Source organism: Nomascus leucogenys, chromosome 2, assembly GCF_006542625.1.
Source record: "Nomascus leucogenys isolate Asia chromosome 2, Asia_NLE_v1, whole genome shotgun sequence".
NCBI classification, from domain to species: domain Eukaryota; kingdom Metazoa; phylum Chordata; class Mammalia; order Primates; family Hylobatidae; genus Nomascus; species Nomascus leucogenys.
The window spans coordinates 85524397-85546246 of NC_044382.1; the positions used below are offsets into that span (position 1 = coordinate 85524397).

At 44.3% G+C, this 21850-nt stretch overlaps 1 protein-coding gene across 1 annotated transcript; it reads left to right on the forward strand.

Moving 5' to 3' along the window:
• The first annotated feature begins 1041 nt into the window (after positions 1-1041).
• F2R (coagulation factor II thrombin receptor) lies at positions 1042-21744 on the forward strand. The gene is made up of 2 exons (XM_003261489.4): positions 1042-1460; positions 18292-21744. The coding sequence occupies exons 1-2, from the start codon at positions 1373-1375 to the stop codon at positions 19479-19481; spliced, it is 1278 nt and encodes a 425-aa protein (XP_003261537.1). The 5' UTR covers positions 1042-1372; the 3' UTR covers positions 19482-21744.
• The last annotated feature ends 106 nt before the right edge of the window (positions 21745-21850 follow it).

A 21850-nucleotide genomic window follows, 5' to 3' on the forward strand; every position in this document is an offset into this window, starting at 1 on the left:
TCCCCGCCCTGTGCCTTGAATTTAGCCAAACTCCTTTAATATCAGGCCTGGCGCGGTGGTTCACGCCTGTAATCCCAGCACTTTAAGAGGCTGAGGCAGGAGGATCGCTTGAGGCCAGGAGTGAAATTAGCCGGACATAGTGGCGCGCGCCTTTCTGTGGTCCCAGCTAATCCGGAGGCTGGGGCGAAAGGGTGGCCTGAGCCCGGGAGATAGAGGCTGCAGTGAACCGTGTTGGCGCCACTGCACTCCAGCCTGGGCGACAGGGCAAGACCCTGCCTCAAAAACAAAACAAACTGTAATATCGTTCAAGAACGTGTGAAGGACACTTGGAAAGTTACCAGGCCCCTTCTCTCCTGGGCGCCCGCGGCCCTAGAACGCCGGCCTCACCTGCAGACGCGCGCCCTCCTCCCCGGATGCGCAGGTGACCCCGGCGGGCGGCGCGGGAAAGGGAAGAGCTCCGCGAGGCCGCGCGGGGAGGAAGCGGGAGAAGCCGCTCTTCCAATTCCACTCGCAGTCTGCGCGTGGGGGAAACGAGTGCCCGGCGTATGAAACGCCTAACTTCGCGAAATAAAGAGAGACGCATAAAAGTTCAAGAATTCTGTCCAAACTCAAGGGCCCTTTCTCATTTAGGGGCAACCCTGTCACTACATCATAAACTTTTAAATCCATGATCCCCACGTTACAAAAGCAGAAGTCCCTTTTACACTTTTAGCGAAAACAACTTTGCCGGTGTCCCACACGGAGGGAGGGAGGACGGGAGGCCACGCCAGGGCTGCGGGGCTGCAGGGCTGCAGGGCGTGGACGCATCTTGGCCGGGGCGTCCACTGTCGACGTCTCCACATCCCAGGAGGGTCCAGACGGCCGCGGGAAGCAGCCGGCGAGCCGTGCGGCCCCATTCCAAGGACTCCGCCAGTCTGAGTCACTGATAGCTTCGCAAATCAACGGCGCCCAGAGGAAAACACTTCTCATTTTGACTTCTAGGCCCGGCAGTGGCCGGCGGCCAGGGCCCCCCAGTAGGGCGGGGCGGGGCGGGAGGCATACAGCCAGAGGGGCTTGCGGGCGGCGGCGGAGGGACCGCGGGGAGGGGGCACCGAGCGGCGGCAGCGCAGAGACTCTCACTGCGCGCCGGGGGGCGCCCTTCCTCGCTCGCGCCCGCGCGCCCGCGCGCCCTAGTCCCGCCCCACCCCGCTCACCGCCCCAGACACAGCGCTCGCCGAGGGTCGCTCGGACCCTGATCTTACCCGCCGGCAGCCCGCGCTTTGCCTGCCGCGAAGACCAGCTCCCCGACCCGCAGAAGTCAGGAGAGAGGGTGAAGCGGAGCAGCCCGAGACAGGGCAGCCTCCCGGAGCAGCGCCGCGCAGAGCCCGGGACAATGGGGCCGCGGCGGCTGCTGCTGGTGGCCGCCTGCTTCAGTCTGTGCGGCCCGCTGTTGTCTGCCCGCACCCGGGCCGGCAGGCCAGGTGAGAGCTGCACGGGAATGGGGTGCGCGGGCGGAGGGACGCCGAGGGGAGACTGCGGGGGGTCACTCTTGCGCCTTCTCCTCACCCCTGCCTCAGTTTCCTCCGAAAGCCAAACTGGCATTTGGGCTGAGATCTAGAGTTTTTCCCAGTCACGTTTAGGTGGGGCGTGCCACCCCCTTCGCGGGCCCAGCCGATGCCCCTTTGGACTCGATCTTGGAGGGTGCAGCCCGCCTGCCACGGGGTGTTGGATATGGAGGAGGATGGAGCGGAAGCCCCCTGGGGGAGCCTGCAGTCCTGCTTTGCACTTGTCATTGTGTAGCCTGTTTCTTCCAGGACCACCCCCAAAAAGAAAAGCTCTCAACGTTGCTCCACCAATAAACCTTCTGATATTTAAAATATAAAGTGGCGAACCGCTGCCGCTGAAGTTTTGCTTTGTTGGAAGCTTTTTCTTGCGCATTTTACAGGCGAGAAAAGTGGTGTAGAGAAAAGCCCAGGCAGTCCCTTGGCATGTTTAGCAGAGAATCAGTACCAGCAGCCCCCGATCCGGCCTTGTGTCCAGAAGGTGCGCACGGTGCGAGATGTATGGCGACAATAGCAAAGGCTCCGCGTGGAGCGGGGGGAGGGGGCACGGGGAGGATTTTGTTGTTACCTAGAACCCATTCCTTCTAAGTGAGTTGAAGAGAGATCCCTCCCCAGGACCAGGCTCCCTCGAACACTGTGGGATCCCAGTATTTCTTAACGAGATTTCTGATCCACTGCAAGAAGGTTGCTCCCCTAGAATATTTTCCCCACTAGTAGTCTTTTAAGTATCTGGCTACTTGACCAAATAAATAAATTTGATTAATTTATTTGGTCAACTATTTTCTATGTCCCTTTCCCCGAAAGCAGGACAGATGAGTTGTTTTTAGCCTGTAAAGGCGCTAATTAGAAAGTGAGAAAAGTGTTTTTGAATTTCCTAATAACAATAGTATTTTATAAGCTTTGAGCCATTTTTTTTTTACGCTGAAAGAAGTTCTAGCGGGTTTTCTTGTTATCGCTAAAAGAATGTGCACTCTATATTGCTCCCACACTCAAAAAAAAAGTGTAGACACATCAAGATTAAGAGGTGACAAAGACATAGCATGTTCTCGCCCCTCTGTCTTTGTTCAGGGTGAGTTTTGAGATGCTTTTAGGAAAACTAAGAGCTCTAGACAGGGGCCCAGTGTTTAGCAGTAACTAGCCTGCCTGCAGATAAGGGAGCATTGTTGCCGAGAGTGAGAGCACACCGAGAACTCCTGAAAAATTGTTTGCGATGAGATATGATTTCACATACCATTATGTAATTTGCGCAACGTAGTTTGAGGACAAGCTCTTGAGAATCCAGTGTTTTGTTTGAGATTTGGATCATGGGGTGGAGAACAGGGCTTATAGAAATGCTGCATCCACTGTAGCCACCCTTTCTCACAGTAGCCTCCCAGCAAGGTGTGTAGCCTCATTAGGGAGTGAAGTTAAAGGGTACTGGTTTCTGCCAAGCTTCTTACATCCTCATGGGAGGGGTGGTGCATGTTATTATGGACAGTGCTGGTGTAGACAAAAGGCAGGTGGATGAACTTGGCTAGTTTATCAACACTGGATTCTGGAACCACTTTGGGAGGGAAAGAAGAAAGGAGTATGACAGAGGAAAAGGAGCGCTTGCTAAGTGCAGTATTCCATGTCAAGCCCTGGGCCAGAAGGAATTTTCACTTAGATTGTCTCATTTCACCTTGTCAGAACACCTTGTTAAGGTGGGTATTTATCCCCTTTTGCTGGTTCTGAAACTAAGACCCAGAGACAGTAGCTAAGCAAATGGCTGCGCGCGGGGAGGGTCGGGGGGGCGGGGAAGGGGCAGTCCACCCACCCTGGGTGCAAGCAATTAGGAATAAGTGGGGCTTTGTGTTTAGAAAATTTAAAATCACTAATAAAATCAACCCAAGATAGGTTTACTTTTTATTACCACCATGCATTGGCAATTCTAAACATTGTCTGTCATAAGGTAGTGGTGCTGGGACTCCGAGGCATCCAACAGTTCCTCCCATCCTTGAACCGCCACCGCTGTCATAGAGTTTATTGCCCAGGATTACCAGCTCTGTGTGCTAAGAGGGACTGTGAAGCCCTCCCAGGGCTGGCCCTGACCACCAAGCTGAGCCTTCCTGCAGCACTTTCTGACTTTTTGTTCCCACTCATTTTGGCATTTCCTGCCTTGTCACTTTGTGTGTGTGTCTCATTTTCCCAGCTAAGATTATAAAGTTTTATTTATCCCCATGGTGACTGAAACGAATGTTCACTCAGCAGATAGTTGTTGAGAAACGTGTAAATTCATAACCAGTTTACATTCGTCTAGACAATTTAAATGAGATGATATGTGATCATTAAAAGGGCCAACATCCAAGAGTAAAAGGTGATGTTTATGAATTTTATGAGGCTCTAGATGGTTAAAGTGTTCAAGAATAGCTGGTGGTGACTATGACAGAGAGAACTCTGTGGGCAATTCCACTTGCTACCCTCCTACCCGCAGAGTCAAGCCCAATTCTGTGGCATGGAAGGAAGTGCTCCTCCCCTTGCAGGAGGGTCCCCAGCCCCTCTCCAGCCATCTCCTATTACTCACCCTCCAGTTCACCCAGCCCCATCCTCTAGATCCTCCCTTCAAGGAGCCATGCTTTCTCTGGCTTCTGTCCGCATGCCACTCCCTCTGGCCAGAATGCCCTCCCCATATCCCATACCCCATACCCGCCATGTTCATGTTTAATTAAAAACAGCTACCGTCTATGGAGCACTGACTACAGCTGACATCCTGCTTAGGGACGTTATACATACTATCTTATTTATTTCTCACAACAGCCCTTTAAGCAGATGTCATACTCATTTTACTGGTTATAAAACAGAGACCCAGAATGGTTAAGTCACAAGTTGAGAAAGAGGTGGAATTGGGACTGGGTGCGGTGGCTCACGCCTGTAATCCCAGCACTTTGGGAGGCCAAGGCAGGGGGATCACTTGAGGCCAGGAGTTTGAGACCAGCCTGACCAACATGGTGAAACCCTGTCTCTACTAAAAATAAAAAAATTAGCTGGGCGTGGTGGTGCACACCTGTAGTGCCAGCTACTTGGGAGGCTGAGGCACCAGAATTGCCTGAACCTGGAAGGCAGAGGTTTCAGGGAACTGAGATTGTGCCGCTGCACTGCAGTCTGAGCAACAGAGTGAGACTCTATCTCAAAAAAAAAAAGAGGTGGAATTGGGAGTTGACCACAGGCCTGTATCTCCGAAGTGCAGGCTTTCTCTAACACCCCCTATAGAAAGGAAGCCATCTAGACTCCCAGCCCCTCTTACAGTAGAGAAGTAACCTCACTGTGCTCCCTAGTACAGTATGGATTTACCTATTTTTGATATTTCATCAAAATATAGAGGCAAAGTCTGTGCCCTTTCGCCTTGGTAGCCCAGGCCCAGCACAGGGAGGTATTTAGGAAGCATTTATGCATGGACTGTGGTATTCTCTCATTTACTTTTACTAACAGATGATAAGGCAGGCTCTGAAAAGGTCTCTACTCATGAGTACACTAATTAATCAGATGTTACAAGAAATATTGCTGGTAAACCTAAACAGAAAGACACAAAACTGAACAGTGGTTCTACCCTAAGCAGACCAGAAGGCTCTGTAAAGCCTGAAAGTCAGATTTCTTACGAGTCAGCAAGTAATTTTCTACCCTACTGTCTATCTATCTACCTACCTATCTATCTATATCTAATAATTTTTTAGTGGTTTTGCCTTTATTTTTATAGAACATATCAGCATAGCAGGTTCTCAGGGTCTAGGTGCAGTGGCTCACACCTGTAATCCCAGAACTTTGGGAACCCTAGGCCAGGTGATTGCTTGAGACCAGCCTAGGCAACATAGTAAGACCCCACATCTCTATTAAAAAAATAATTAAAAATTAGCCAGGCACAGTGGTGTGTACCTGTAGTCCCAGCACTTGGGAGACTGGGAGGATGGCCTGAGCCCAGGAGTTCAAGGTGGCAGTGAGCCATGGTCACGTGACTACACTCCAGCCTGGGCAACAGAGCGGGAGAGACGCTGTCTTCAAAATATTTAATAAATGAAAGTTTTAAATTTAAATTAATCATTTAAATTTTAAAAAAATAAAAATAATAAAACTAAGGTAAAATTCACATAACATAAAATTAACCATTTTAAAGTGTACAATTCATTGGTATTTAGTACATTTACAGTGTACAATGTACACTGTAAACCCCTACCTACTTCCAAAATGCTGTCATCTCCCCGAAAGGAAACCAGTAAGCAGTCAGATCCCATTCTCCCTTCCCCCTACCCCCAGGAACCACCAGTTTGCCTTTTTTCTCTATGGATTTACCTATTTTTGATATTTCATATCAATAGAATCATATAATATGTGGTCTTAGTGTCTGGGGAACTTAACTTTAGGTGGGTTAAAGTTGTTGCTGTTGCTGTTTTTCTGAGGCAGGGTCTAGCTGTCTTACTCAGGCTGGTGCGCAGTGGCACAAACTTGGCTCACTGCAACCTCTGCCTCCCAGGCTCAAGCTATCCTCCTAACTCAGCCTCCAGAGTAGCTGGGCTACAGGCACCCACCACCATGGCTGGCTAATTTTTGTATTTTTGGTAGAGACAAGGTTTTATCACACTGCCCAGGCTTGTCTCGAACTCCTGGGATCAAGCAATCCACCTACCTTGGCCTCCCAAAGTGCTAGAATTACAGGCGTGAGCCACCATGCCCAGTCTTTAACTAGTTTTCATGAGTACCTAGGCTCCCCTTCCATTGCGGATACTCACAAAAACATCCTCGTTAGAAGAGTTATTAGGACCCAGGGCCTTGGTTTATTTTTGACTGTGATGCTAGTGTTGAGTTTTACCATAGTTTTACCATTCATAATTTTGTTTGTTTCCTTTTTTGCGATTTCTTTCATTCTGCCTTTTTCATTCTCTTGCTTGTGCCTAAAACTTTCGTCATAAATAGCTCTCTATATATACTGAGAATTTTTTTCTGGGTATGAGCTTTTCACTTCCCCAGATACCCTCTCCCACGCTGACCTTGTCATGGTACTTGGAGGAAGCCACTTAAAGGGCCCTGACGGTCCTATATACATTATTTGCTTTCAAAAGTAAGTGACCTTTTGAAACAACAGGAATAATCTGTAATTTGCCCTTGAAAACAAATTTATATAACCTTAGGAAAAGACATTATGTAATCTACTTATACTTCAAGTCTATGATGAATTAAAAATCAGGTATTAGTATTATAGAATAGTGTTTACCAGTACAGTATTTTCCTCTTTGGTAACCAACAGTAAGAACTGTAGAAACAACACTTCACATTGTGATATGGTAGGGGTGTGTGTTTTCAATAAATATGTGTGGACAATCATAGTGTATATGTAAACATGAAACAAAAGTTTTACTAAACAGTGCCCACCTTTACTGCATTGTATGCATTTTGATATTTTCCACACTATATTCTATTTTTAATGCTTATTGCAATCTTGTGAATTGATTTCATAGCCATTGCTAAATCTATACCATAATTTAAAACATATCGCAGCAGCTACATGAATATTCCTATGGTAGCCAACTCAAAGGCCTTATTAGCTTTTCAGGAAGAGTTCTGTTTTCCTGGAACTGTTGTTTATTATTGTTCTTATCATAGCTAGAACCTAATTTATTTGAGTTCAGATATACAAACTGCAGAAGGACTCGGGCAGGATTGGGCATGGGGACAGTTTTTTTTTTTTTTTGAGACGGAGTCTCGCTCTGTTGTCCAGGCTGGAGTGCAGTGGCGCAATCTCGGCTCACTGCAAGCTCTGCCTCCCGGGTTCACGCCATTCTCCTGCCTCAGCCTCTCCGAGTAGCTGGGACTACAGGCGCCCGCCACCACGCCCGGCTAATTTTTTTGTATTTTTTAGTAGAGACGGGGTTTCATCGTGGTCTCGATTTCCTGACCTCGTGATCTGCCCGCCTCGGCCTCCCAAAGTGCTGGGATTACAAGCGTGAGCCACCGCGCCCGGCCTACTGGGGACAGTTTTTATAGTACAACTCACAGTACTTTGTACGGTACAAAGCTGTCCCCATCCCCAACCCTGGGGAGGAATTGGTGATCATTAACATCCTTGACTGTGAATTAGTTTTCATTTTAGCTAGATGTCTTGTTGGAGAGTAGAGATCAGCATTCCCAAGACAGAGAGCTCAGGACCTGTAACTTTTCGTGGAGAACAGACCTGGGAGAATGGGGAAAGCCGGGGAATCTGAGTAGTTCCCGGGCAAGGCCTGCTAGCATCCTCACCCTGCGTCAGGCTCTGGCCTCCAGGCTGCTCCAGGCAAGAGCCCACACACTTTGTAATGTAGTCTTCATGCCTGCTGTGGCGTTGGGTACACCTGCATTTACTTCCCTGCAACTTCCCTTCTCCCAGCTTCCTCTTAGGCTTGCTTTCCTATGCTTCCAGAGGAGTACCTGTTCCAGGACATGGAATGGGAGGAGAGGAGGCCTCTGATATTGGCAGCTTCTTCTGACCCCCAGTCAGTCAAGAATTCTACCTTTAGGTTGGGCACGGTGGCTAACGCCTGTAATCCCAGCACTTTGGGAGGCTGAGGCGCAGATCACTTAAGGTCAGGAGTTGGAGACCAGCTTGGCCAACATGGTGAAACCCCGTCTCTACTAAAAATACAAAAATTAGCCGGGTGTGGTGGTGCACAACTGTCATCCCAGCTACTCAGGAGGCTGAGGCAGGAGAATCTCTTGAACCCAGGAGGCAGAGGTTGCAGCGAGCCAAGATCGTGCCACTGCACTCCAGCCTGGGAGACAGAGTGAGACTCTGTATCAAAAAAAAAAAAAAAAAAAAAAGAATTTAGTCTTTAATTCTGCTTTTTCTGTAGCAGAGATTTTTGTTCACTTACTGCTGTTACATCTGCTCCATCTAGAACAGTGTTTTAAAGATGTATTTTTCTGTTTTGTCCTTGAATGTCTCCCTGCTATCTCTCTCCTGTGTGTAAGGGCCAAGTTGTTGGCATGTGTGGTTGGTGTGCAGCCAAAGTCAGTAGGACTCCAGAATTCCCAAGCAACAGCTTTGGGCATCATCACGTTAAGCTAGCCATTCACATATCCACATACTGCCTACTGTAGCTGAAAGGATGGGCAGATTCATTTGTTTGGTGAAATGATAAGAGAAAAAGATGGTACTCTTTTAGGAGTAGGTCATGAATCACAAGTTTTTAAAGAGAGAATAGTGTGGTGTGGTCAAAAGGTATGACCTTTGGAGCTGGGCAGATCTAGGTTCAAATCCTGGCTCCTCTACTTCATAGTTGTGTGACTTTGGATTAGTTACTTAGCCTCTCTGTGCCTCCATGTTGTCATTTATAAAATGTTAGTTATAATGCTCATCTCATAGAAATGTTAGAATTATATGAACTAAGGCAAGTGAAGTATCTGGCACATAGTATGTGCTCAAAAAGATGGTAAGGTTTTTTCATACACCAATGCTTCCATATTCCAGAAAAGCTTTTGAAGAGTTGATACCAAATAAATTATCTAAATATAAGACAATCTTCACACAAGCATGCAAGACCATTTTCTCCTTCAGAACTAGGACAAAAGAAAAAAGCAAAAACCCTTGCCTTTAACTTCTAGTAGCAAATAAACATGCATAAAGTATTTGTTTGTTTAACTTTTATTATGGGAGTTTTCAAACATACCCAAAGATGAACAGTATAGTTACTCCCCATACCCATCATCCAGCTTCAGCATTATTTACGTATCACCAATCTTGTTTTATCTAAACCCTCAACTTTCCTCCTCCCCCAACTGTATAATTTTAAAGCAAATCCCAGATATCATATTATGTCATTCATAAATATATCGGCAAACATCCTTAGAGATTAGAACTCTTTTTTTCACATAACCACAATACAATTATAATGCCTAAAAACTGAACAATTCCTTCTGTTTTTTTGTTTGTTTGTTTTGAGACACATTCTTACTCTGTTGCTAAGGCTGGAGTTCAGCAGCACAATCATGGCTCACCCACAGCCTCAACCTCCTGGGCTCAAGCAATCCTCCTGCCTCAGCCTCCAAAGTAGCTGGGACTACAGGCACATACCACCACGACCAGCTAATTTTTGTATTTATTTTAGTAGACGTAGGATTTTGCTGTGTTGCCCAGGCTGGTCTGGAACTCCTGGGTTCAATCAGTCCTCCTGCCTCGGCTTCCCAAAGTGCTGGCATTACAGGCGTGAGCCACCGTGCCCAGCCTAACAATTTATTAATATCATCTGATAATCAGTCAGTGTTCATATTTACCTTATTGTCTCATAAATACCTTTTAACAGTTGGTTTGTTTGAATCAGGTTCAAACAAGGTCCACCATTACATTTTAATCCGTAACTGCCCCCCTTTCCCCTTTTTTATTGCTATTTGTTTGTCAAAGAAACTAAGCCGTCTGTCTTACTTTTCTACATACTGGATCTGGCTGACTGCGTCTTCAACTTGTGTATCTTAACATGTATGAAATGTTTCAATTCATTTCCATCATTATTCTTTTGATGGTCAAATTGATGATCAAAATGTCACATCTTTGGTCAATGGGAGCCCTTTCAGATTGACTCCAGAGTCTTTTTGACCTAACCCTGATATTCTTTGAAGATGTTCAATGTTCATCTTGTGTATTTCCTACCCCAGATCTGGAACTAGTCATTTCTTTAAGGAGCCCCCGTTCTTTTCATTGGAAAATGGTGTTTGTTTGAATCTGAGGGGGTAAAACATTCCAGTAATGCTGCTGTTTTCCACTTGACAGAGTTAGTGTGTTTCTGTTATTTTCCTGCCCTCCTCTTCATTTTTCTTTAGCCTGTAGTGTTGTTTCAACTGTTGTGCTCTGTGTGTGAATGTGAGCGAAGTCCTGGGACTTCTGCTTTGTTAACTCTGAAAAAGCATGAGCCCCGAAGGGCAGAACTGTGAGTCAAAACCAAGGCTTGGTGTGTCTTGGAATGCTGATGTGGTATAAATCCCAGGATCAAATGGGACATTCAGTGATCCTCTAGTCACCCCTCTGCTTCCAGGATAGATCTCATCACGGTCAGAAAACGTGTTGCCTAACTCACTAATTTTAAAAAATCTCCAGAGTTAAAGAGTCCGTATTTAAACTATTTAATAATTTGCTGTATTTGATAACAAAACTATTCTAGAGCAATTTAGAGAAGCCTAAATTAAGTGAAACTTAGCAAATAGTATGAGAACTGAATTTAGGACCCCTGCTGCCTTTTTTGTGAAACCATCGCTTAACAACAACAAAAAAAACCAGATGAATGATGAGAGATTTGGGCACCCTCACAAGCACTTTCTCCTTGACCTGAGTTGTGCTAGGACTGGAGGAAAAGCGAGATACTTAAACTCAAATTTCAGCCTAAGGGTCTTGAGCTAGTTGGAATTACCTAGTCACCTTGCATTGGTTTTGTCCTTTCTTTGATGCTGGTATATACTACATTTTTTTCCTTTTTTTTTTTTTCTGACATTCTTTAATTTCATAAAAACCAGAATATCAAACCTATAGTATCAAGAAAAGGTAACACCTTAGGCAGTGATATTTAACCAAGAGATTATACATTCTTCCTGAGCTGTAGCCTATAAAAATTTCATGTTTCCACAAGTATAATGTTTCTGTCGGAAGTACCATACTGCCTGAGGCCTACCCAGAGAAGATGTTTTTTAAAACAAGTACTTATTGCCTAAGTACTAAATACAGAGTAAAGTCTAGTGACAGTTTTATTTTCAGACTAAGTGACAGTATCTGAAGAGCTTAGTTGTTAGTATTTATTAGTTTCACATTGTATCTCTTAGGTGTCATCTTGATTCATGTATGTAAGTGTGCATATTCATGTCCACTTTTTCTCCTCTGTGCATCACAAAAGCCCATAAACTGGCCAGGCTTCCAAAACTGCAGAGGAGAATTGCATTATTTTAAGGTTCCTTGGCCAGGTGCAGTGGCTTATGCCTGTAATCCCAGCACTTTGGGAGGCTGAGGTGGCTGGATCACTTGAGGCGAGGAGTTTGAGACCAGTCTGGCCAGCATGGTGAAACCCCATCTCTGCTAAACATACAAAAATTAGCTGGGCGGCCAGGCGCAGTGGCTCACGCCTGTAATCCCAGCACTTTGGGAGATCAAGGCGGGCGGATCATGAGGTCAGATCGAGACCATCCTGGCTAACACGGTGAAACTCCATCTCTTCTAAAAATACAAAAAATTAGCCGGGTCTGGTGGCAGGCGCCTGTAGTCCCAGCTACTCGGGAGGCTGAGGCAGGAGAATGGCGTGAACCCGGGAGGCGGAGCTTGCAGTGAGCCGAGATAGAGATAGCGCCACTGCAGTCCGGCCTGGGTGAAAGAGCGAGACTTCGTCTCAAAAAAAAAAAAAAATTAGCTGGGCATGGCGGTGCATGCTTGTAATCCCAGCTACTTGGGAGGCTGAGGCAGGAGGATCACTTGAGCTGGGGAGGCAGAGGTTGCAGAGAGCCAAAATCGCACCACTGCTCTCCAGCTTGGGTGACAGAGCAAGACTCCTTCTCAAAAATAAATAAATAAAAGGCTCCTCTAGGTCAGCATTTTTGCATATGCATGTTTTTGTGATATTAAAGTGCCAGAACCACAAACAAAAAAAAATGAAAAATAAAAAAATTTTTTAAAGTGCCAGAAGCCGTTCATTCTTTTCTTTCAGCTCCCACACACTCATTGTGATCTTGAGAACAGCCTCACATCCACAGGGGCTGTTGATACCAAGGTCAGGCTTCTGTGTGACTGGGGCGAGGTGAACACAGAGTAAGTTACATGCATTGAAAAGGTAAGAGAGTGATACTTCCAGAAAAGATTGTGAATTCGGAATTTGATTTATAGCTGTGAACCCTAGAGCTATATAATTTACAACTTGTTCATTCCCTCATTGTACTAAAAAACTATAAACATTGCTAAGTAGGAGGGAAGATGAACCTAGATTTCCTTTTAACTTAATTAAGTGAGCAAACAATTAGGTATAAAATCACACTACATGGAAGTGGGAGAGGAAGGATAATAGTAATTTCTTAAACTGCTTAATTGTTATAGTTTCCAAAGTGAATGTATGTCCTGTTTCACACGGGATGCTCCAGTTGCCAGATTTGTAGGCCAGACAGGAATTAGAATTCCATTTTAATGATTTTTTTTTTTTTTTTTTTTTGAGATGGAGTCTCGCTCTGTCGCCCAGGCTGGAGTGCAGTGGCGCAGTCTCGGCTCACTGCAAGCTCTGCCTCCCAGATTCATGCCATTCTCCTGCCTCAGCCTCTTCGAGTAGCTGGGACTACAGGTGCCCGCCACCACGCCCGGCTAATTTTTTGTATTTTTTAGTAGAGACGGGGTTTCACCGTGGTCTCGATCTCCTGACCTCGTGATCCGCCCGCCTCAGCCTCCCAAAGTGCTGGGATTACAAGCGTGAGCCACCGCGCCCAGCCCCATTTTAATGATTCTGAGCTTAATTCAGATAAGTGTTCCCTGAACAAAGTTAATATTAGAATACAAATATGTGCCTACCACATGCAGGGCACAGGGTACTGGAGGTTCAGAGATTAACAGGAACAGTTCTTACCCTTAAGGATCAATCTAGACACAAGTGTGTGTTCACATTCATCACTGGAGACATTCATTCCTTCCCCGTGACAGATCTCCTGCCAGGCCACCCCTTCATTGTCTGGAGACCCTCTTCCAACTTTGCTTAGGTAGCTTGACCTCAACCCTAGACTGCCAGGCTCTGCTCTCCTGTCTCTGAGTTGGTACTACTCTAGCTTTGCTCTTCATTTTGGAAATTGTATTTTATTTACATAAAATACAATACAACATATTGTATTTTATTTTCTATTTCTAGAATTGCCACTTGGTAGTTCTTTGCTGATATTTCCTATTTTCAGTTCATTTCAATAAAATATTTTTCTTTTTTTTTTTTTTTTGCACATGGTTGTAATACATTCTTCAAAATCCTTATCTGCTAATTCCAACATCTGGGTCAACTTGAGGTTGGTTTCCACTCACTGTCTGTTTACTTAAGACTGGGTCCTTTTTTTTTTTTTTTTTTTTGGAGACAGAGTCTCGCTCTGTTGCCCAGGCTGGAGTGCGATGGTGTGATGGTAGCTCACTGTAGCCTCAATCTCCCAGGCTCAATCTGTCCTCCCACCTGGGCTTCCCAAAGTGCTGAGATTACAGGTGTGAGCCACCACGCCTGGCAGCCCTCTTTTTCTTTTATTTGACAAAAAGTTATATATATTTATAGTGTATAACATAATGTTTTGAAATATGCATAATTTGTGAGATGGCTAAATCAAACATAACATGTATTACCTCAAATACCATTTTTTTGTGGTGAGACCACTTAAAGTCTACTCTCTTAGCAATTGTCAAGTATACAACACATTGTTATTAACTATAGTCACCATATTATACGAGATTTTTTTTAACTTATTCCTTTTAAAAGAAATTTTGTACCCTTTGACCAATGTCTCCTCAGTCTACCCTACCCACCTATCCAACCCCAGCCTCTACTAACCACCGTTATCTTCTCTGCTTCTATGAGTTCAACTGTTTTCGATTCCACATATAAGTGAGATCATGCTATATTTGTCTTTCTGTGCCTGGCGTATTTCACTTAACATTATGCCCTCTCAGCTCATCCATGTTGATGCAAATGACAGAATTTCCTTCTTTTTTAAGGCTGAATAGTATTCCACTGTGTATATACATCCTATTTTTTATTCATTCATTCATTCATTCATCAGTGGATACCTGATTCCATAACTGGGCTATCATAAGTAATTCTGCAATGAACATGAGATTGCAGCTATTGACATCCTGGTCTTTTTTTTTTTTTTTTTTTTTTTTTTGAGACGGGGTCTCGCTGTGTCAGCCAGGCTGGAGTGCAGTGGCGCAATCTCAGCTCGTTGCAACCTCCACCTCCTGCATTCAAGCAATTCTCCTGCCTCAGCCTCCCAAGGAGCTGGGATTACAGGCATGCACCACCAAGCCTGGCTAATTTTTGTATTTTTAGTAGAGACAGGGTTTTGCCATGTTGGCCAGGCTGGTCTCAAACTCCTGACCTCAGGTGATCCACCCGCCTTGGCCTCCCAAAGTGCTGGGATTACAGGTGTGAGCCACCATGCCTGGCCAACATCCTGATTTTATTTCCTTTGGATGTATACCCAGTAGTGGAATTGCTGTATCATATAATAGTTCTATTTTTAGTTTTAGAGGAACCTTCATACTGTTTTTCATAATGGCTATGCCAGTTTAAATTCCCACCATCTGTATAGATGGGCTCCTTTTCCCCGTATCCTCACCAACACTTGTTATCTGTCATCTTTTTGATAATAGCCATTCTAACAGGTATGAAGTGATAACTCATTGTGATTTAAATGTTCATTTCCCTGATTAGTGATGTTGAGCATTTTTTCATATACTTGTTGGCCGTTTGTATGTCTTCTTTTGAAAAATGTCTATTCAGATCCTTTGCCCGTTTTTAAATCAGGTGATTTGTTATCTTGCTGTTGAGTTATAGGAGTTCCTTATATATTTTGGGTATTAACCCTTTATCAGACGTATGGTTTGCAAATATTTGCTTTCATTTCATACATTTTCTCTTCACTGTTGATTGTTTCCTTTGCTGTGCAGAAGCTTTTTAGTTTGATACAGTCCCAGTTGTCTACTTCTCCTTTTATTGCCTGTGCTTTTATGGTCATTACAAAAAATTATTGCCCAGAACAATGTCATGAAGCTTTTCCTCTATGTTTTCTGCTAGTAGTTTTACAGTTTCAGGTCTTACATGTAAGCCATTAATCCATTTAAGTTGGTTGTTATATATAGTGTGAGAGAAGGCGGACGAGACGTCCAGAGTTTATCACTTTTGTGTATAGGGTGGTTGGATCTGTGTCCCCACCCAAATCTCATCTTGTAGCTCCCATAATTCCCATGTGTTGTAGGAGGGACCCAGTAGGAGATTATTGAATCATGGGGACGGGTCTTTCCTGTGTTGTTCTCATGATAGTAAAATGGGTCTCTCAAGATCAGGTGGTTTTAAAAACGGGAGTTTCCCTGCACAAGCTCTCTCTTTGCCCACTGCCATCCAAGTAAGATGTGACTTGCTCCTCCTTGCCTTCTGCTATGATTATGAGGCCTCCCCAGCCATGTGGAACTGTAAGTCCAATAAACCATTTTCTTGTATAAATTACAGGAAAAAATACTCTGGATTTTGTTATATTCCTTCAAAGAGTATTGGCGTTTTTGCTTTAGCAGCCAATTAATTTGGTTTTACTCAAGCAGCAGACTCTCTCTTGAGCAGAAGCTTAAATATCACTTCAGTTCTTTTATCTTTAGCAGAGGTGCTTCTCATCTTTCCTACAAATGCATAGTTCAAGTGTCAGCCAAACCCTAGGACAGAAGTTATACTGAAATTTAGGGCTTCCGCTCTCTGACTTTTTCCTTTCCAGGATTCTCTCCCAACTTTCCAGTGACTGTGATTGCCCTGAACTCTGTCCTCTGGTTCTGTAGGCCAAAAAGACTACAGATTTTCTATCTGGGTTTTAGTCACCTTTTATGTTATATAGGCACTGCCGTTATATAGGAAAAACCAAACTATTTTCCCCAAACTGTTTTCTCTTACCCAGCACTTCACTCAATCCTTCTGGCACCGTATGTCTGGAGCTTGTTTCTCCACATACCAAGCAACCAATTCTGCAGATTCTCCAGTGGACACCAGCTGGGTATCCTTGAATATAATTCAATTCTGACACTATCTACCTCTAATATAACTCAATTCTGACACTATCTATCTACCTGGAGATAGGGTCAGATTCCACAGATTAAGGGCTCAATTTCACAAGGCTGCCTTCCACTTCAGATGGCAGTCATGTCTGGGCCTCCAGACTTCTGACCACACTATACATTGGGAGTTCCTAAGGCCCCCTGCTCAGATTCTATTAATTTGCTAGCATGATTCACAGAACTCAGGGAACCACTTTACTTACCTTTACCCATTCATTATAAAGAAAATTACAGAGGATACAGATGAACAGCCACATGGTAGAGATGCATAGGGCAGGGATTGTGGGAAGGAGCACAGAGCTTCCATGCCCTCTCTTGAGCACCACCTTCCAGGAACCTCCATGTGTTCACCTATTTTTGGTTGAACTCCAAAAACCTTGGTTGACCTGGCATGAGTGGCCAAGAACATTGGCTGGTCTGCTGACCTGCTCAGGAAAGAAGTAGAAGAATGACTGAGATGATGGGTACCTTGTGACTATGTTAGGAGATAACCCCAGGGATTGTGATTTGGACCCAGATATAGTGAGAGATTTCCACATTCTCCTGTGTAAGCAAACTAAAGACTGTAGAGGAAAACTACTGTCATGGACAATGGCCGTAGAATTGGGAGTCCTGAATCCCATTATTAATTTGCCTCTAACTCCAAAACCTTTAAGAAATCCCCTCTGGTGGCACGTGCCTGTAATCCCAGCTACTCACAAGGCTGAGGCAGGAGAATTCCTTGAACCCGGGAGGCAGAGGTTGCGGTGAGCCAAGATTGCGGCACTGCACTCCAGCCTGGGCAACAGAGCGAGACTGTGTCTCAGAAAAAAAAAAAGAGGCCGGGCGCGGTGGCTCACACCTGTAATCCCAGCACTTTGGGAGGCCGAGGCGGGTGGATCACCTGAGGTCGGGAGTTCGAGACCAGCCTGACCAATATGGAGAAACCCTGTCTCTACTAAAAATACAAAAAATTAGCTGGGCATGGTGGTGCATGCCTGTAATCCCAGCTACTCGGGAGGCTGAGGCAGGAGAAGTGCTTGAACCCGGGAGATGGAGGTTGCGGTGAGCCGAGATCGTGCCATTGCACTCCAACCTGGGCAACAAGAGTGAACTCCGTCTCAAAAAGTAAAAAAAAAAAAAAAAAAAAAAAACAAAGAAAAAGAAAGAAAAAGAAATCCCTGAACTTCCTTTTTTTTTTTTTTTTTAATTTCTATTTATTTTCATTTTTTGAGATGGAGACTCACTCTGTCACCCAGGTTGGAGTGCAGTGGTGTGATCTCGGCTCACTGCAACCTCTGCTGCCCAGGTTCAAGCGATTCTTCTGCCTCAGCCTCCCAAGTATCTGGGATTACAGGTGCCTGCCACCGCACCTGGCTAATTTTTATGTTTTTAGTAGAGATGGGGTTTCACCATCTTGGCCAGGCTAGTCTTGAACTCCTGACCTCTTGATCCACCCACCTCGGCCTCCCAAAGTGCTGGGATTACAGATGTGAGCCACTGTGCCCAGCCTAAATCCCCTCAACTTTCTATGTGGATTTTTCCATTGAAAAGGGACAGGTTTCATGGGATGACTGCAGACTCAGTGGAGAAAGTGTGCACATGAAGGTGTGTGGAGGAAAGAGAAGTCATGGAAGCTGGGAGTGATTTGTTTATATAGACAGTGGCTAGTGTGGAAATCACTGATTAATCCCTTTGTGTCAAGTACTCAGCCTTTCCTAATGTCTTCAGGGTAGATCTCTGAAAACTTATTCACCTTTGTCCCTTTGAGGGGCAGAGTTTAGGAAGTATTGCTTTTATCAAGACAAATGTTGCACAGTATTTTGAGTTGGCTTATTCTCTAATAAAGTCTATTTGTGCATTATCTGCTCTTTACCACCCACTCTCCTAGTAAGAAAACATAAACAAAAGTAAAATATGCTCTCTGCTTGTCGCTTTTGCCTTGTTGATGCGTTCACTTTTTACATTTAAAAATTTTTAAATTTTATTTTTCAGAGTCAAAAGCAACAAATGCCACCTTAGATCCCCGGTCATTTCTTCTCAGGAACCCCAATGATAAATATGAACCATTTTGGGAGGATGAGGAGAAAAATGAAAGTGGGTTAACTGAATACAGATTAGTCTCCGTCAATAAAAGCAGTCCTCTTCAAAAACCACTTCCTGCGTTCATCTCAGAAGATGCCTCTGGATATCTGACCAGCTCCTGGCTGACACTCTTTGTCCCATCTGTGTACACCGGAGTGTTTGTAGTCAGCCTCCCACTAAACATCATGGCCATCGTTGTGTTCATCCTGAAAATGAAGGTCAAGAAGCCGGCGGTGGTGTACATGCTGCACCTGGCCACGGCAGATGTGCTCTTTGTGTCTGTGCTCCCCTTTAAGATCAGCTATTACTTTTCTGGCAGTGACTGGCAGTTTGGGTCTGAATTGTGTCGCTTTGTCACTGCAGCGTTTTACTGTAACATGTATGCCTCTATCTTGCTCATGACAGTCATAAGCATTGACCGGTTTCTGGCTGTGGTGTATCCCATGCAGTCCCTCTCCTGGCGTACTCTGGGAAGGGCTTCCTTCACTTGTCTGGCCATCTGGGCTTTGGCCATCGCAGGGGTAGTGCCTCTGCTCCTCAAGGAGCAAACCATCCAGGTGCCCGGGCTCAACATCACCACCTGTCATGATGTGCTCAATGAAACCCTGCTCGAAGGCTACTATGCCTACTACTTCTCAGCCTTCTCTGCTGTCTTCTTTTTTGTGCCGCTGATCATTTCCACGGTCTGTTATGTGTCTATCATTCGATGTCTTAGCTCTTCCACAGTTGCCAACCGCAGCAAGAAGTCTCGGGCTTTGTTCCTGTCAGCTGCTGTTTTCTGCATCTTCATCATTTGCTTTGGACCCACAAACATTCTCCTGATTGCGCATTACTCATTCCTTTCTCACACTTCCACCACAGAGGCTGCCTACTTTGCCTACCTCCTCTGTGTCTGTGTCAGCAGCATAAGCTGCTGCATCGACCCCCTAATTTACTATTACGCTTCTTCTGAGTGCCAGAGGTACGTCTACAGTATCTTATGCTGCAAAGAAAGTTCCGATCCCAGTAGTTATAACAGCAGTGGGCAGTTGATGGCAAGTAAAATGGATACCTGCTCTAGTAACCTGAATAACAGCATATACAAAAAGCTGTTAACTTAGGAAAAGGGACTGCTGGGAGGTTAAAAAGAAAAGTTTATAAAAGTGAATAACTTGAGGATTCTGTTAGTCCCCACCCAAACTTTATTGACTTCACCTCCTAAAACAACAGATGTACGACTTGCATGCCTGCTTTTTATGGGAGCCATCAAGCATGTATTTTTGTCAATTACCAGAAAGATAACAGGACGAGATGACCGTGTTATTCCAAGGGAATATTGGCAATGCTACAGTAATAAATGAATGTCACTTGGATATAGCTAGGTGACATATACATATTTATATGTGTGTATATGTAGATGTATGCACACATATATATTATTTGCAGTGCAGTATAGAATAGGCACTTTAAAACACTCTTTCCCCCCCACCCCAGCAATTATGGAAATAATCTCTGATTCCCTGATTTAATATGCAAAGTCTAGGTTGGTAGAGTTTAGCCCTGAACATTTGATGGTGTTCATCAACAGTGAGAGACTCCATAGTTTGGGCTTGTACCACTTTTGCAAATAAGTGTATTTTGAAATTGTTTGACAGCAAGGTTTAACTTATTAAGGGATAAGACTTAGTACTATCTGTGTGTAGAAGTTCTAGTGTTTTCAGTTTTAAACATACCCAAGTTTGAATTCCTAAAATTATGGAAACAGACGAAAAGCCCCTGTTTTGATATGGGTAGTATTTTTTATATTTTACACACTGTACACATAAGCCAAAACTGAGCATAAGTCCTCTAGTGAATGTAGGCTGGCTTTCAGAGTAGCCTATTCCTGAGAGCTGCATGTGTCTGCCCCCGATGGAGGACTCCAGGCAGCAGACACATGCCAGGGCCATGTCAGACACAGATTGGCCAGAAACCTTCCTGCTGAGCCTCACAGAAAGCAATGAGACTGGGGCCACCACATTTGCACCATCCTCCTGGGATTAGCTGTGAACTGATCATGTTTATGAGAAACTGGCAAAGCAGAATGTGATATCCTAGGAGGTAATGACCATGAAAGATTTCTCTACCCATCTTAAAAACAGCGAAAGAAGGCATGGACTTCTGGATGCCCATCCATTGGGTGTAAACACATCCAGTAGCTGTTCTGAAAGGTCAGTTCTGATACGGAAGCACCCATTATGCGCTGTGGCCACTCCAGTAGGTGCTGGGCGTACAGAGTGGAATAAGACCGAGACCTGCCCTCAAGAGCAAAGTAGATGATGCGTAGAGTGTGATGTATGTGTAATATGTTTCACACAAACAAGGCCTGTCAGCTAAAGAACTTTGAACATTTGGGTTACTATTTCTTGTGGTTATAACTTAATGAAAACAATGCAGTACAGGACATATCTTTTTAAAAATAAGTCTGATTTAATTGGGCACTATTTATTTACAAATGTTTTGCTCAATAGATTGCTCAAATCAGGTTTTCTTTTAAGAATCAATCATGTCAGTCTGCTTAGAAATAACAGAAGAAAATAGAATTGACATTGAAATCTAGGAAAATTATTCTATAATTTCCATTTACTTAAGACTTAATGAGATTTTAAAAGCATTTTTTAACCTCCTAAGTATCAAGTATAGAAAATCTTCATGGAATTCACAAAGTAATTTGGAAATTAGGTTGAAACATATCTCTTTTTTCTTATGAAACAAATGGTAGCATTTTAAACAAAATAGAAAGTTTCAAGGCAAATGTTTATCTATTTAAAAGAGCAGGCCAGGCGCGGTGGCTCACGCCTGTAATCCCAGCACTTTGGGAGGCCGAGGCAGGTGGATCACGAGGTCAGGAGATCGAGACCATCCTGGCTAACACGGTGAAACCCCATCTCTACTAAAAATGCAAAAAAAATTAGCCGGGCGTGGTGGCAGGCACCTGTAGTCCTAGCTACTTGGGAGGCTGAGGCAGGAGAATGGCGTGAACCTGGGAGGCGGAGCTTGCAGTCAGCCGAGATCACGCCACTGCACTCCAGCCTGGGCGACAGAGCGAGACTCCGACTCAAAAAATAAAAATAAAAATAAAAAATAAAAGAGCAAACTATTTCCAAATACCATAGAATAACTTACATAAAAGTAATATAGCTGTATTGTAAGTAGAAGCTAGCACTGGTTTTATTAATTTAGTGACTATATTCATTTTATCTAAATCAGTGGAGATTTACTGTCATTGTTTATTAGTCTGTATTAAAATATGCTATCATTAATGTACTTACAAAATAGTATGTCACTTTATGTTCACTCTTAAAAACGTAACCTATATTAATAAATGCGAACATTTGCTTGGTATCTCTTTGGAACAAATTAGTATTATATCTTTGTGGTCCTGGCACACTTTAAGGACTTAACTGAAGATCATTTAATGAAGAGGTGATTTGCAAAGGTGTGGACAGGG